Source organism: Macaca nemestrina, chromosome 1 (assembly GCF_043159975.1).
Source record: "Macaca nemestrina isolate mMacNem1 chromosome 1, mMacNem.hap1, whole genome shotgun sequence".
In the NCBI taxonomy this organism is placed as follows: Eukaryota; Metazoa; Chordata; class Mammalia; order Primates; family Cercopithecidae; genus Macaca; species Macaca nemestrina.
In genome coordinates this window covers 200,447,769-200,463,840 of record NC_092125.1, presented here as the reverse complement: position 1 = coordinate 200,463,840, position 16,072 = coordinate 200,447,769, and the positions used below count along the sequence as shown (strand labels likewise).

Below are 16,072 nucleotides of genomic sequence, written 5' to 3'. Positions count from 1 at the left end.
GGCACTCTCATTGAAACACTTGGATAGCCACCGTGTGTTCAACAGTTCTCATTTGGTGGTATAAATGCTGATCTACCTACCGAACTCACTCTGATGGCTTTCTCATCCTACTTCAAGTCATTTTGGATCTTAAAAGAGCCTGTTAGCCTCTGGACCACAGTTATACTCAAAATACCGAAGCGGGTCTTACTGAATTGATGAGTGGGAATTTTGGCTATTTGTGTGTAGGAACTGGAATTGTATACAGAAGAGACCAGGCCCTTAAAGACAGGGGAAGAATCTCAGAGCTTCCAGCCGCAGCCAATGGATCCCTGGCCTGAGGGACAGTCTCAGAAGAAGGGGGTGAAGAATACATGCCCTGACCTTCCCAATCATCTAAATGCCAAGATGGCACCACAGCCTTTGAAAGAGAGTGGTGAGTACAAGAATCTGAGAACATTAGGGAATGAGGCCTTCTGCAGGGGAGAGGAATGGGAGGTGAGGAAGGGTGCATGGGGAAGAAGGATGTGCAAAATTCAAGGCAAGGGATAGGCTGCAGTGGGGTGGGCACACTTACTGAGAAGTAAGCAAGCGTCGTAAAGAGGCTGTGGCTGTGGGTGATGCCAGCATGTCGCGCTGTAGCTGGAGTCCTGCAGCAGGTGCAGGCTGGGACAGGAGTGGGTGGTGACCACAGGAGGTCAGGGCTGGCCTGACACGTGGCACACCACTCACAGCAGCTTAGGAGCTACACACTCTAGAAGAGAAATAAAGGGGAAGTCTGCACTGGCCATAGGGATAGCCCCAGCTTGATCCAAGTGTGACTTTTGGAAAGCCAATCTCAGAGGGAGGTGATTTTTTGGGAATCAGAGCTTGGGTTTCAGAGACTTTTTCTTTTCCTCAGCTGTCCTCACTCCCCGAGTCCCTACTCTCCCAAAGATGGGGAGCGTTGGAGATTGGGAGGTGACAGCTGAGTCCCAGGTAAGCTGCTATTCGTTCTTCCTTTCCTGTCATTGCTGCTCCTGTGCTCTTGCCCACCCAGTGTTCCTCCTCTCTCTCCATGACCTCTACTCAGCAAAAGGGCATGAGGCCCAGGGTGTTAGCCTTTGCCCTTCACCCCCAGTCTGCTGCGCCCCAAACATCCCCAAACACATGTATGTACCAAACCAAATGGCCATCCTGCTCCTTATGATACCAGCTTCACACATGGTATCCCTCTGTTCCCATCATCTTTCCTGGGGCCTGCTAGGGTTCCTAGGCTGTTGTCAAAGGTCAGTGATGTTTGGGGTCCTTGTCTTGTGCATCTCGTAGGAAGCCCTGGGCCCTGGCAAACATGCTGAGAAGGAGCTCTGTAAAGAACCCCCAGGAGACGACTGTGGGAACAGCGTGTACCTGGGTAAGGAGATGTGCCCTCTGAAGGTGATGTTGTCATGCTTCTGATACACTCAGTTCCCAAAGAGGGTTTTGCCACTCCTTTAAGAATCATGGCTCTGCAGTCTCTGGAATTTCAGACATAGGAAGAAGACTTGCCCTTTGTAGCCAGCACTCTCATGGCAGGGATGGAGGCTGCCTGGAGATGGGGTGGCAGGATGGCTTCCAAGAGCCTGCCCTCTCTGGGCATATTAACTTCCTTACCTCAGTCCATTCACCACAGACCAGGGGCCAGGCCTGGCCTGCTGTCTCAGAAATCTGATTTTTTTCAGCATTGTAAATAGGATCTCTCTCTCAGGCAGACTTCAGTGAACTAAACCCATGAGACCAATGAATTAAACCCAGAAGGAATAAATGTCACAGAGTCCAAAATACCTGAAGCCCATATAACCAGCACAGACTCCTTTCTCTGTGGGCACTCCTATGTGGCAAGTCAAATAATAGGGAGCCGTTTCCCTGTGGAGCCCGGGATCACTGTGCGGGGAGTTAGACACGTGAATAGCTGAAATAGAAGAGACTCTGATAGGCGTGACTCATGGTAAGTTTAGATACCAGAAGCTTACTGGCTACTTGCTTGACAGTGGAACCCCTTTTTACACATGGTATCTGGGGGAGATAGTGTTCAAAGGAACAGACTTTGGGAAATGCTGAATTAGATTGTCCCTATGCCTTTTGAAACCCTTTTCATCTAGTTTTCTTCAAGTATTTATTTTAATTAGAGGCTTCCTATTTTGTTAGGGCTGGGAGCTGTTGGGATAGCAGTCCTTTAAACATAGCTAACTTTTAAAATTAAGGAAATTAATTTTCTCACATTATTAGAAGTCCTGAGGAGGACATGCTCCAACCACAGTACAGATTAGCTGAGCAATGTCCTAGTGGGTCTTTGTTCTTCTTTCTGTCTGCCATCCTCAGTGTTAGCTCCATATTAAAGCTGTTTTGTTTCATGGTCAAAAGATAGATGCTGGTGGTGGCAATGGATGCCTAGCAGGACAGAGACTCACTAACACACACACACACAGACACACACACACACACACACCCCTTTCCTCCAGCTGTGGAGTTCAGTCTGATTGGGCCAGTTTAGGTCATGTGCCCATCTGTGGACCAATGAGTCACTCATATGATGTTTCATGTTTCATAACAACAACAACAACAAACAAATGAACCAAGCAAACAGGCCACTTAACATTTCTCATATGGTGGTCGTGTTACCTCTTCTCTCTCCCTATTCCTGCAGACATTTTATTGGATCAGCATGGGAATTTCTCGTCAGCCTCTTGCAAGGAAAAGATAGAAGTTTCAGGGAGATTTTGGACAAACATGCTGCTCAGCAGACTGTTTCTACTCTGTCATTTCTCTTCTTCCTTTTGTAGGAGTTCCAGTTTCAAAACCAAGTATCACCTCTGAGAAAGAGCAAGGACCAGAGTTTTGGGGTCTAAGTCTTACAAATTCTGGGAAAAGGAGCACTGCAGCTTACAGCCTGGATAATGAGCCAGCTCAGGCATTGACCTGGAGGGATTCAAGAGCCTGGGAGGAACAATACCAGTGGGATGTGGAGGACATGAAGGTGTCAGGTGTTCACTGGGGCTATGAGGAGACCAAGACTTTCCTGGCAATTTTGAGCGAGTCTCCTTTCTCTGAAAAGCTCCGGACTTGTCACCAGAATCGCCAGGTATATCGGGCCATAGCAGAGCGGCTAAGGGCAAGGGGCTTCCTGCGGACACTGGAGCAATGTCGCTACAGGGTCAAAAACCTCCTACGGAATTACCGGAAAGCCAAGAGCAGCCACCCACCAGGTACCTGCCCCTTCTATGAGGAGCTGGAGGCCCTGGTCAGGGCTCGGACAGCCATCAGAGCCACAGATGGCCCAGGAGAGGCCATGGCACTCCCCAGGCTCGGGGATAGTGATGCAGAGATGGATGAGCAGGAGGAAGGGGGCTGGGAGCCTGAAGAAATGGCAGAAGACTGTAACGGTGCTGGCCTGGTCACTGATGAGTCTACCCAGGGGCCCAGGATTGCAGGGGCCCCAGCCCTGTTCCAGAGCCGTATTGGTAAGAACATCGGGGTTTAGTCAGATTCAGATTCCAACCCTCCTACCAGCTAGACTGCTATTCCCTGAGGTCAGGGCACAGGCTGCAAGTCTGGATTGAAGCCACTAGAGTGAAGAGCTACGTTCTTTAGGTCATCCTCAAACTCCAACTCTCTTTTGCCGTGACCAAGTCTCTTTGCAAAAGTCTTCTTAGTTATAGAAGGAAACATTTTTAAAGCCTTAAGGGGCCTCAAAGAGTGAATCTGGTATTTCCAAAAGTGTGTCACTGGTAGTATGGGATGATCATCGACGTTACATGAATGAACTTGACATTCTTGTATTTATATATTTCTCTTAATTTGTATGAGTGCATCAACCTGTGATTTCACAGATAGCAAATTTAGGTAAAGAGTGATGGCGAGTGAAATATTGAACAGATAATGGCAGAAATCATGACAGCGTAGACTTGAATAATCAATGTCTGGGAAACACCCAGTCATTGTAAAGGTGCAAACGTGGAAGTCCAAGAGATGAGGCGTCTTATAGACACACAGGTAGGAGCAGAGCCCGGATCAGAGCCCGTGGCTCCTGCCTGCCGGTTTTACATGGTTGCCTTCCTGGGCTACATCACTTTCCTGCGGAGGAGCTGAGACTAGACCACCTCCTTTTCATTCCTCTGCAAAGGAGGAAAGTGTGTCCTCATTTGGCCTTTCTTGCAGGACTATTTGAAATTCATTTATGTCTCTAATCTTTAAGAATTCTCAGTTTTCATGTTTTATTAAAAGGAGAATTTATGGCCAGGTGTTCACGCCTGTAATCCCAGCACTTTGGGAGGCTGAGGCGGGCGGATCATGAGGTCAGGAAATCAAGACTATCCTGGACAACATGGTGAAACCCCTTCTCTACTAAAAAAAAATACAAAAATTAGCTGGGTGTGGTGGCGCACGTCTGTAATCCCTAGCTACTCAGGAGGCTGAGGCAGGAGAATTGCTTGAACCCAGGAGGTGGAGATTGCAGTGAGCCAAGATTGCATCACTGCACTCTACCGTGGCGACAAAGTGAGACTCCATCTCAAAAAAAAAAAAAAAAAAAAAGAATTTATAAAATAAATAGAGGACAGGTATTGAGTGAATATGGGGAAAATCACATGCATCCCGGTTACAGGCTTTTCCCTGAACTAATCAGCAAAGCCAGGGGCATGGGATCACCTGATATAACTGATATAATATGACTACCTAAGTCCTCACCTTCAGCCAAGACTTGAAGTGTTAATAGAATCTCTTAGAAGAGAGTGAGGGTGGGAAGCTCTGGCTGACTGTCCTAGCATGCCCCTGAGAAGCAAAGGGATATTGCCTAGGTACCTGGATAGTTTCTGACATGCCTATGTTCTAGGTATTTCAAAGGGCAGGTGACTCTATTCTCTGATGACCTAGGCACATCTCATTAAGTCTCACAGTTCTCAACTCTTCACTCCTGACAGCAGGTGTGCACTGGGGCTATGAGGAGACCAAGGCCTTCCTGGCAATTCTCAGTGAGTCCCCATTCTCGGAAAAGCTTCGCACCTGTCACCAGAACAGCCAGGTGTACCGGGCCATCGCAGAGCGGCTGTGTGCTCTGGGCTTCCTGCGGACACTGGAGCAGTGTCGCTACAGATTCAAAAACCTCCTTCGAAGCTACCGGAAAGCCAAGAGCAGCCACCCACCAGGGACGTGTCCTTTCTATGAGGAACTGGACTCACTGATGAGGGCTCGGACTGCAGTCAGGTCCATGGGGACTGTCCGGGAGGCTGCAGGTCTCCCTAGGTGTGGGCAGAGCAGTGCTGAGACTGATGCCCAGGAGGCCTGGGGTGAGGTGGCCGATGAAGATGCTGTCAAACCTCCAACCTTGTGTCCTAAAGCCCCAGACATGGGTAAGCCTGGAGTAATTGGATGTTCTCAAAATCCGTGGGCATGTGGAGAGAGTGAGGAAGCCAGGCTCATTACCTTTTGTCTCTTAACTAAAAGAGAGAATGGTATTGAATAGGAAAAAGATACCAGATTATCCAGTCTTAAGCTTTATGTGAATCAGTCAGTCAGTCAGTCAGTCAGTCAGTCATTCTATCTTTTACTAGGTATATCTGGGCAGTTAGAGACTTTATTCAATCCAGTATGACACAGGATATATGGAATGTACTAGAAGGAGGAGGTGTTCATGATTGAGTACTAAGATAGAGGAGTTTTCCAGGGAAACAGGTTGGCTATGGCTGCTGGGCTGAGCCCCATGGCTCACTTGGTGAGGTCACCATGTCCCAGAGTCCATTCCTCAGCTCTGCAGGACAGAAACATTTGTATGTACCAAAACTTGATCAATTTCATGTTAGTCACATTTATAAGATGTGAGATATAAGATATAAGAATCAAATTCATGTTAGCCAAATTCACAGATGTACGATACAGACACACACCCACACACACATATGCTAACTAATGAGTGAAGAAAAACTGCATTTCTGTCCATTTTTTCAGGTTTTGAAATGAGGCATGAGGATGAAGACCAGATTTCAGAGCAGGACATTTTTGAGGATTTGCCTGGAGCCTTATCAAAATGTCCTACAGAAGCTGTTTGCCAGCCTCTTGACTGGGGAGAAGACAGTGAAAATGAAAATGAAGATGAAGGGCAGTGGGGAAATCCCTCACAGGAACGGTGGCAAGAAAGTTCTTCTGAAGAGGACTTAGAAAAACTTATTGACCATCAAGGCCTGTACCTTGTGGAGAAATCCTACAAGTGTGACACATGCATGAAGAGCTTCAGTCGGAGCTCCCACTTCATCGCCCACCAGCGAATCCACACAGGTGAGAAGCCCTACAAATGCCTTGAATGTGGAAAAAACTTTAGTGACCGCTCTAACCTCAATACCCATCAGAGAATCCACACTGGAGAGAAGCCCTATAAATGCCTTGAATGTGGGAAAAGCTTTAGCGATCACTCTAATCTCATCACTCACCAGAGAATCCACACGGGGGAAAAGCCCTATAAATGTGGAGAATGTTGGAAAAGCTTCAACCAGAGCTCAAACCTTCTGAAACATCAGAGAATCCACTTGGGAGGAAATCCTGACCAGTGTAGTGAGCCCGGGGGAGACTTTGCCCAAAGCCCATCTTTTAGTGCTCACTGGAGGAATTCTACAGAGGAGACGTCTCCTGAACAACCTCAAAGTATCAGTAAGGACTTGAATTCTCCTGGACCACACAGCACAAACTCAGGGGAGAAACTTTATCAGTGTTCTGAATGTGGAAGAAGCTTCTCTAAGAGCTCTGCCCTCATTAGTCACCAAAGAATCCATACAGGAGAGAAACCATATGAATGTGCCGAATGTGGGAAAAGCTTCAGTAAGAGCTCCACCCTGGCCAACCACCAGCGCACCCACACTGGAGAGAAGCCGTATAAATGTGTGGACTGTGGGAAGTGCTTCAGTGAGCGCTCCAAGCTCATTACACACCAGAGAGTACACACAGGAGAGAAGCCCTACAAATGCCTTGAGTGTGGAAAATTCTTCCGTGACCGTTCTAACCTCATTACTCACCAGAGGATTCATACGGGAGAGAAGCCGTATAAGTGCAGAGAGTGTGGGAAATGCTTTAACCAGAGCTCCAGTCTTATTATTCACCAGAGAATCCACACAGGGGAGAAACCCTACAAGTGCACAGAGTGTGGCAAAGACTTCAACAACAGTTCCCACTTCAGTGCTCACCGGAGAACCCATGCAGGAGGGAAGGCATCGTAGGGGACAGTTTTCCCAACAACAAAAGAGGACTCAGTGTGTATATCTTATATCATAAGATGTATGCTAGAGAGAAACTTTCCAATTTTTAAACTTGGTGTGTACCCAGGGAAGTTATCTAGGTATAAACCAGGTAATTTGGAAGTGAATTACAAATACCAAGGATCCAGATTTGAAGGCACTTTGCTTAAGTGTAATTTGTTTTTCTTCTGTAAAGACCCACACGGAATCCTCAGACTGTCCTTGTATTTGCTGTCATGTAAGAACTATGTCAGTATTTGAGCCAAACTGGCAACTTAGGAGGTTAGAGTTAAATCAGTGGTCCTGAGCAGTGATTCTAAGTTCTCACTGTGCCTTCACACTGTCCATGTGTAATCCAGCCCATCAGCAGTGGTTCTCGTACTTTCTTAGTGGGGGCATATCCTCGGGAGAATGTTGAGATTCTGGTGAGAGAGGAGTTGGCCTAGAGCAGGCCACTGTGAGCTCAGCACAGAGTAGGAAGAACAGTGACATCATTACAGAATCATTAATAGCAGCAATGGCTGGTGATTATTGAGCTGTTGCTCTTTGGCAAGCTCTGTGCCAAGAACTTTGTATACATCATCTCATTTAATCTTCACAACAGCCCCAGGAGATAACTACTAACTTTCTCCCCATCTCCTAGAGGCTTGGGAAATTAAGTAACTTGCACTGGTCACACATCTGTAAGTGGGAGAGGCAGGATTCAACAGATCTGTCTGTCTTGAGTCTGTCGTGCTCTTATTGCTATAATGAATTCCCATTCATGTTAGGTAGCTTAGGGGCCAGAATCTCAATGCACTTTGTAGACACACTTCCTGTTATAAAATTTCTACATTTTGAATTTTTTAAACAAATATGGAAATTGAGAATCCCTAAGGATTAAAGGACTTGGGATATTCAGAATTGGTGAAATGATTTGAGCAAGGATGAGCTATTATCAAAATACTTGATGCGAGTTTCCATCTTCTCAATAATATGGGTGAGAGATATAGGTGGGTTGAGATTGGGAAAAATATGTGGCCTAAGTAATTTTTCTTCCAATAAGATACTGCTTTGGCTAAGGAAATGGGATCTAAGAGTTCTCTTTTTTCTCAGGGGTCAGTCCTCTTCTTGCCACGCTTGGCTGATCATAGGTTAACCCTAACAGAAGCCTGGGGTCCCTATATTTTTGCCTGTCTGGCCTTTCCTTTTGGCAAGCAGAAGCTTTGTTCTTGGTCCCCATGCCAGGACTGAGGTGGAAGGTGCTGGTATGTATGGTCATCTACTGAGAGGGCCTTGACCACTGTTCTGTGTTCCAGGTTCTTGGCACAATTTTACCCTGAGCCATCCTGTCCCAGGCCTGCCCAGGGCTTTCTGTATGTTGGCCCTTCACACTCGCCTCCCACATGGACAGGCTAAGTAAGAAAGGTTCACATAGGATGGTTTTAGCATTTGCAGCACTTTGGCCTCCAGAGTTTCTCCTTAGAAGGGTTTAAAACTGTTGACCAAGGACTTCAGTTTCCACAGGACTTTAAAGGAAAATCCCCCTCCTGCCATCCTCTTATGACACTGGGATGTGTTCATAACCTGCTTGTTTCATGGACTGGGGAAGTACCTATCAGATAGTGGATGTGAAGCAGCCTTGAAGAACGGAGCTTTTATTAACACACGAGGAAGCCGGTGGAGAGATTTGCTACTCCCACAGAGTGAGATCCCTTCTTAACCCCTTCCCCTGCTTCAGAACCTCCCTTCCCAAGAACCAGCCCTACTAGGATCACCGTCAACTCCCTCCCAGTTTACCTTTCCTGACCCATGTTCTCTGCAAGGCAGGGGTCATGGGATGAACCCTGGGTAGAAGTTAGCAGATGTCAGTAACTGCAGTAATACAGTGATATTGTCTAATAATGTGAGCTGAGAGGAAGGATCCTGAGGTGAGGGAGAGGGAAGGAGTTCCAGGGAAAGGCACTGTTGTATGGAATAGCATGGATTCAGGGTGGGGGTGTATGATGGGAGGTTGGAAACAGGGAGCTGATATTAGAGGGGTGCTGGGGCAAGGTCACTGAGTACCTCACATATAAATGGAGTGTCAACACCAGGCCTAGGGCAGTGTTCAGATGTGCATGGTTGAAATCTGACAGCTGAATGGAACTTGGATATGCTGCAATTAGGATGGCCTGTTGGGACACTGTTGTGATATTTCAGCTAAAGGCTAGGGTCTGAACTAGAGCAGTGGTGACACTAAGGAGGAGGGAATGAATGGGAGAGGTCTCAGAGGCAGATGGGAGGACATCAGAGGAAAGGTAGAATGCCTTTGGTGACAGGGTGGAGCATGTCCTTATTCAGAATTGGGAGCACAAGGAGGAGAGGCTGATAGAGCAGGAGGGCAGAAGATGAGAAGTTTAGTTTTGGATGTCTAGAACTTGAGGTGCGTAAGGGAAATCATGGTGATGCTATGCATTTGGATGTCGGCTAGAAGCTAGGGGAGAGGCTAGGACTAGAGATCTGTGTATGCAGAGTAGTTAAACTAATGAGAAAGGAAGAATTTCAGATTCAAGTATTGGGCCTAGGACAGAGCTACTTGATAGTGCTGAATGGAGAGGAAGATGGCCCTCAAAGGAGATCTAGACCACTCCCTACTCCCACCCCCCACCATCATTTTTTGGATCCTGTCTTCCTTGTAACTGACCCCTGAATTCTTCATTGTAGCCCTGAGTTTTCTGGAGCGCTCACTGTGGAAGCCAGGCTGAGCTCTGTGTGGATGTGAGGTGATAATCCTCTCCACTTGGTTACCCTTTCCCCTGGACTTGGTAGTGTGTTAGTGTCTCATGTCTTTAGGGAAGAGTTTTGATGTTTATTATCTGCCATTCTTGTCCCATGAATCTTAGTTGAGGTTCAGTCATGAAAGCAAGGCCGGTGTGGGCCAGGAGAGAAAATGGCTCAGGTGGTCCCTTCCTCCTTGTCTTACCCGACTTCCTTTGGAAGAAGCACTCTTTCGGGGGGCCGCAGTGTTCCAGGCCTGACCCTCCAGTAGGTCTGTACTGCTCACATAAACTGACATCTGGTTTTACCCACCCTGAGCTTTGCTAGTGTGAGTCTGCTCTTGGGAGTCTGTAGAATGGGTGGACAGTTTCTCAGCCTTCCTGGCCACAGGTCAGACCCTGGTTATGGAAAACCAAACCAGCAAATGCTGCCCTGGGAGGGTGTTACATCATGTGAGCTACTAAAGGAAGGATTGTCTCCCCAGATGGCTGCCTCCCCTTGATTTCTTCACCCTCCACCCCAAGAAGGGCATTGGCTCCTCTGAAGTGATCAAAAGGTACTTAAAAGACCTTAGGCCTTCCATTCCCCAGACTCCCAGGAGGCAGCAGACCCAAAGGTAGGGGCAGGGAAAGGAGGGGCCAAGACTTTTTCAGATACTCGGTTTTTTCTTAGGCCTTGACCTCAGCAGCTGAACTAATGGTCATGGCTGCCTCGGCCTTATTGTCCCCTGTGGCCGCCTCCCAGAAGCAGTGTAAAGCAGCTAGGCTCCCTCCATGCTAAATAGTATAGTCAGGAGCTCTGGCTAGTCCTTCCTGCCTCATCTTGTTCTGGGGCCCCCGGTGGGGTAGCTGTCTGCTTTCGGGCTGCAGAAAAGAATTGAGTCACTTTCTGAAGGGGAGTAACACCCTTTGGGGACAGGGGTGCAGTTTTGAAGTAATGAAGGCAGTGATGTCTGGAGTGGGTGTGGGCGTTGCAGGTGAACTTGCCTCACCCAGGCTATTCTGGGTCTTTGTACTCCAGAGTTCTGTCCTGGGTTTGCTTATTCATTCACTCTGTTTCCCTTTCTTTTCCTTTCTTTCTCTCTTTTCTTCTATGTAGATGCTAATGACTTCCAGATCTGTCTCCTGCTGTGGCCTCTCCTCTTAGGAGCCCAGCTGTCTGCCAACCAGCTGTGCTTGGGTGACTCCTGGGCCTCTCAAAGCCCCCATGTCTACCATCACCCATCGTGGGGCTCTTGGCCTACCCATCCAGCACATGCATTGATGTACACACTCAGTGGCTCCCACCCAGCCTCCCCTGCACATGCCTGGAGAGACCTACCCATTCAGACTCATCCTGGACTCAGTTCTGCCAATACTTTCTTCCTTCTAAGAGCATTTCCAGTTGGGCTGGGGTTACCCAGCTGCCTGAGAGGTCTCTTTCTGAATGGAGTCAATATCTAAAGTCAAAATTAATCATTCAAAATATTCCCTTACCTCATTTTTTTCTCTTTTTTTTTTTTTTTTTTTTGGAGAGATGGAGGTCTTGTGTTGCCCAGGCTGATCTTGATCCTCCCAGCTCAGCCTCCCAAAGCTCCCCTGACCTCAGTTTTGATCCCATCCTCCATTTGGGCATCCCTCAGCTCCCCCACCTGTTAATAGCAAACACCAATCTCAAGCCCCTGCCCCAGTCTGCTACAAGGGGTTAGTGCTCCACGCAGCAGGAGCTCAGGGAAGGCTTTGCAGGAGAGGAGGGATTTGAAATGGGCCTGGAGGCCTGGGATGGTAGACACTGGAGCCTTTTGCCCCACAGCTCCTGGCTATTTCTTCACACTCCCAGCATCAGTATTACTACTACCATGTCTTTAGCATCATTTTGCCCTCCCTCTGACTTTCAGCAAGCCTGCACTTACCTCCAAATAAATGCCTGTTTTTGGGGGGCAAAGGCACGTTCCTTCCTTACTTTATTGTTGCTTCCCCCACCCCATGCTGCAGCTGAGCGGGTGACCTTTCTCCTCACCTCCGTGTGCTGCATCTCTCACCTGGTCTCTGTTAGGAACCCTACAGGAACCTGCACCCCAGTAACCCCATTTTATGCTGCTTGGAGAAAGAGACAGAGAGTTTGAGAGGTCCCAGTTCTTTTCGGTGTGTGTTTGGTTCCCCCGCTCCTCAAAGCTGAGAGCTTCTTTGTTTTAAGAGCCACTTGGTTAAGTCAAGAGCATTAGATGACTAAAAAGAAGAATCCAATTAGATAATTATACCTAAACATGCTATAGTCGACTAGGGATTCACATAGACATTGATTTTCTAATCAGGGCACTGTTGGTGATTCTTTCTGTGTGTAAAGATGCTTCTGATCATGCCTGCCATTACATGATACTTACTTCTAAAGTCACTTTTTTCCCCCCCCACATTTTCATTGTAGAAAAATATCCCATAATTGTGCCACCTTGAGGGTGAGGGCCACAGGATGGGGGATTAGGAAAACAAGAGTCACTCTCTAAGCTGGTCCTGGAGCAGCATTACGGATGTGTCGGAGCCCAAGCAGGAGAGGAGCCACAGGCCAAGGCTGGCAGAGCTGTAATCACTAGAATCTCAAGTCACTGGGGCTCACGGAGCCCTAACTTAGTGGCAGGTGACAAATGTGGAACAGAGGAGAAAGGAGTCTTCTTCTTCCACATAGAAAACACTTGGCTTCAGTGCTTTGTGGGGATTCATGGACCACAGAGAAGCTTCCACGTATTTATAGGCACTGGGGAGCAGCAGGAAGTGGTGGTGAGACACTTTGCAATCCTCCACTGCAGACTTCACCCAGGGGGCCAGAGCAGGAGAGAATCCCTCTGTGGACAGCACTTGAGAGGAAAGGGCTTGTTCATGACCGTGTATGGAGGTCACCAACCCAACCCTGTTCCTGAAGTTTCCAGAAACAGATGGAGAGGTAAGTCCAGCTAGGCTGGAGCACCAGCATCAGTAGTAGGGGCAGGAGCTTGTGCTAAACCTGGCTGGTGTGTCCTAGAGAAACAGGAAGCACAGGTGTCATCTCGCAGGACTTTTCTCAACCAACTAATTTCTTATGGAAATGAGACATTTGTGATTGATTTTAATTTCCTCTTGGGGACTGTGAAATTAAAATGGATGAAATTTTGTCCACCAGGAGCCTCAGGGATTTAATATCCAATTCTAAAACCTGAACAGGCCCTTTTGTTTTGCAATTTGTGGACCAATCCCTGGCTTCATTTTATTTGGCTTTGCTTTCACTTCCCCATTTTCTGTTATTTTCTTTTTCTTGTGCTGTTATGTACATCTCTTAAAGCTGGTCAAATTGTATTTTGGGATGGAATGGCCTGATAAGTTAATAAATTTATTAAACTGCCAAAAAAGGAATGTGTTTTGGATTCTTCTGGCTTCTTCCTGGTTACACCAAAAGCATGGAGGAGAAAAGGAAGGGAAGTCACCGAGACACAGGCTGTCAGGGAGATTGGGGCCAAGGTCTCAAGCCCCTTGTTCTGGGTGGATGTCTTCTTTTCATTGTTCCTTGTGGTCGTTCAGACATGGATGGCTCTTCAGGCATGTCCACAACCCCAGGAGCCATGGCCTCTTGCTCATACCAGTGGCATCTCGGTCTGCTGGTCCCTATGCATCTACTTTGATATGTCTCTCAGGATCCCTGTGCTAGGAAGACAGAGGTGTCTGAAATCCAAATACCACAAGGATGATTATGGATGAAAAGACAGGAAAGAGTTCCCAGAGGGCTGAAACTTACCTGATTTCTCTCATTTGCTTCCTGGTTCAGGAACAGAACTGATCACACTTTGTACTTGAGAAAGAGGGGAGAGCTGGAGGGTCTTTATATTCTTTCCTCGCCTTCCTCCACCCATTCTCCTCCTGACAACATTCAAAAGACTATAGCTCAAGGTTGAAGTTTCCTAATACATGATCACTCTTTTGTCCTTATTGAACAGGATGTAGGCAACTTTGCCTTTTGGGACCTTAATATGGTTTGGTTGTGTCCCCACCCAAATCTCATCTTGAATTGTAGTTCCCACAATCCCCATGTGTTATGGGAGGGACCTGGTGGGAGGTACCTGAATCATGGGGGCGGTTACCCCTATGGTGATCTTGTGATAGTGAGTGAGTTCTCATGAAATCTGATGGTTTTATAAGTGATTTTTCCCCATTTCGCTCTGCACTTCTTTCTCTTGCCACTATGTGATGAAGGACATGTTTGCTGCCCCTTCTGCCATGAATGTAAGTTTCCTGAGGCCTCCCCAGCCATGTGGAACTGTGAGTCAATTAAACCTCTTTCCTTTATAAATTACCCAGTCTCAGGCAGTTCTTTATAGCAGCGTGGAAGTTGACTAATACAGCTCTGTTATCACTGAATTTTGATTGTGATTTCGTTTTGCTCACAATCCACTGAGAACCTGTTTTTTTCTTGTACGGGTCGGATCTCAAGTATAGGTGTTACTAGTGGTTGGCATGTACTAATATTCTGCATGTCTTGGGACAAAGATGAGATCTGGGAGGAAATGAGTCATGGTCTCCCTGAGGAGCAAGCTCTGGGTCTTGCTTACATGTTTTCATGTAACTTCTTTTTAGCAGTTACTCCAGGCTGACCAGACCCACAGGGCTTACCTTCCTGGAAGACAGGACAGAGATCACAGACTCCTTATACTCCATGCTGTTGCTGTTATCTGTAGTTTGACCACAAGTGCAGTAAGGCATACAGGTCAGTTACAAATGTCAGGGTCCACTCAGGCTGGCCAGCCAATTCAGGCAGGAACAAGAACTGTTATCTGAAGGGGTCCAATGTAGGTAGCCAGAGAGCTGGCCAAGGCCAGTACAACTGAGAATGTAATACTAGGAAAAAGCCCTACCTGAGGGAGATGCCTCATGGCTGGGGCTGGCCATCTGTTGGCCCCATGTCAAGAAGCTGCTGGGGCTAGGTGCAGTGACTCCCACCTGTAATCCCAGCACTTCTGGAGGTCTGAAGTGGATGGATCACTAGAAGCCAGGAGTTGGAGACCAGCCTGGGCAAGACAGTGAGACCTCATCTCTACTAAATAAATAAATAAGAAACCTGGCTTTCTCCAGAGGATCCCACCTCCCTGCAGCCCTTTCAGATGGAGGCTGCTTATTTGCATATAGCCCAAGTTCCTCCTGGTGGGAGGCGGGTTTGCTGTTCTTTCTCCTCACTCCTTGCAGCTGCCTCCAGATCAGTAATTGACAGCCAATAGCTATAAAGAGCCTAGGGGCCAGGCATGCTGCTAAGGACCTTGGGTGGATGATATCATTTCAGCCTCAGCACAACTCAATGAAATATTGTTGTTGCTATTCCCAGTTTACCACAGAGCCACAGAGGCTCAGGTTAATAACTTGCTACTTCATATATTGTCTCAAATATATGAATGGAACCAACCATATATGAAGTTCCTACTTCATATATTGTCTCAAAATTTTTAAGAACAGCTTGTTTGAATCTGAATTCAGTTAATGTCATACATCACAACTGGATTTAAGATGAGGTCATTTTCACTGAGGAGTTTTCCAGAATCTGTATGTTGTCAATTACGTCATTATGGTATCATTGTACTTGTTTCTCTGTCATCTGTATTTCCTGTAAACTGGTATTTAGATCCAAGGGTTTAAACAGATTCAAATTTGATTTTTTTTTTTGGCAAGAATACTTCCTAGGTGGTGGTTGTGTACTTCCATCAGAAGGCATATAATGTCTGGTTGCCTCGCTTTTTGTGATATTAGCAGTCATTTATGATCATTGCCAGGATTTATTTTAATAAAGGTTTCAAAATGGTGATAAATTCTATTCTTCATTTACTGGCTGCAATAGTTTTATAAAGAGACTCCCCTTCTTAATATTTAGTTACCCTGATATACATTGCATACAAAAAGCAGGATGAATGCTTGCTCCTCCCTCCTTTTACTTACTGGTTATCAAAATATAGCTGGTTTCTTAATATTTTCTGTAAGTGACTAATGAGTTTTTAAAAAAATGTTATTATTTGTGTTTATTTCAATAGATTTTGGGGTCCAAGTAGTTTTTGTTACATGAATGAACTATATAGAGGTGAATTCTGAGATTTCAGTGCACCTGTGTGAGTTAGTGTACATTGTACCTAG

At 46.7% G+C, this 16,072-nt stretch overlaps 1 protein-coding gene across 6 annotated transcripts in view; it reads left to right on the top strand.

Moving 5' to 3' along the window:
- Positions 1–15,760, top strand: part of LOC105494673 (zinc finger and SCAN domain containing 20) — a 31,265-nt gene extending 15,505 nt beyond the window's left edge. For 4 of the 6 annotated variants that reach the window (XM_011763330.2, XM_011763331.2, XM_011763333.2 and 1 more), the window contains exons 3-8: positions 229–415; positions 881–957; positions 1,288–1,372; positions 2,781–3,458; positions 4,917–5,345; positions 5,941–15,760. In XM_011763330.2, the coding sequence (XP_011761632.2) occupies positions 229–415; positions 881–957; positions 1,288–1,372; positions 2,781–3,458; positions 4,917–5,345; positions 5,941–7,199 (2,715 nt within the window). In that variant the 3' untranslated portion in view covers positions 7,200–15,760. The remainder of the gene's footprint in view (positions 1–228; positions 416–880; positions 958–1,287; positions 1,373–2,780; positions 3,459–4,916; positions 5,346–5,940) is intronic. The other 2 variants (XM_011763334.2, XM_011763335.2) reach the window with 2 other exon arrangements.
- The last annotated feature ends 312 nt before the right edge of the window (positions 15,761–16,072 follow it).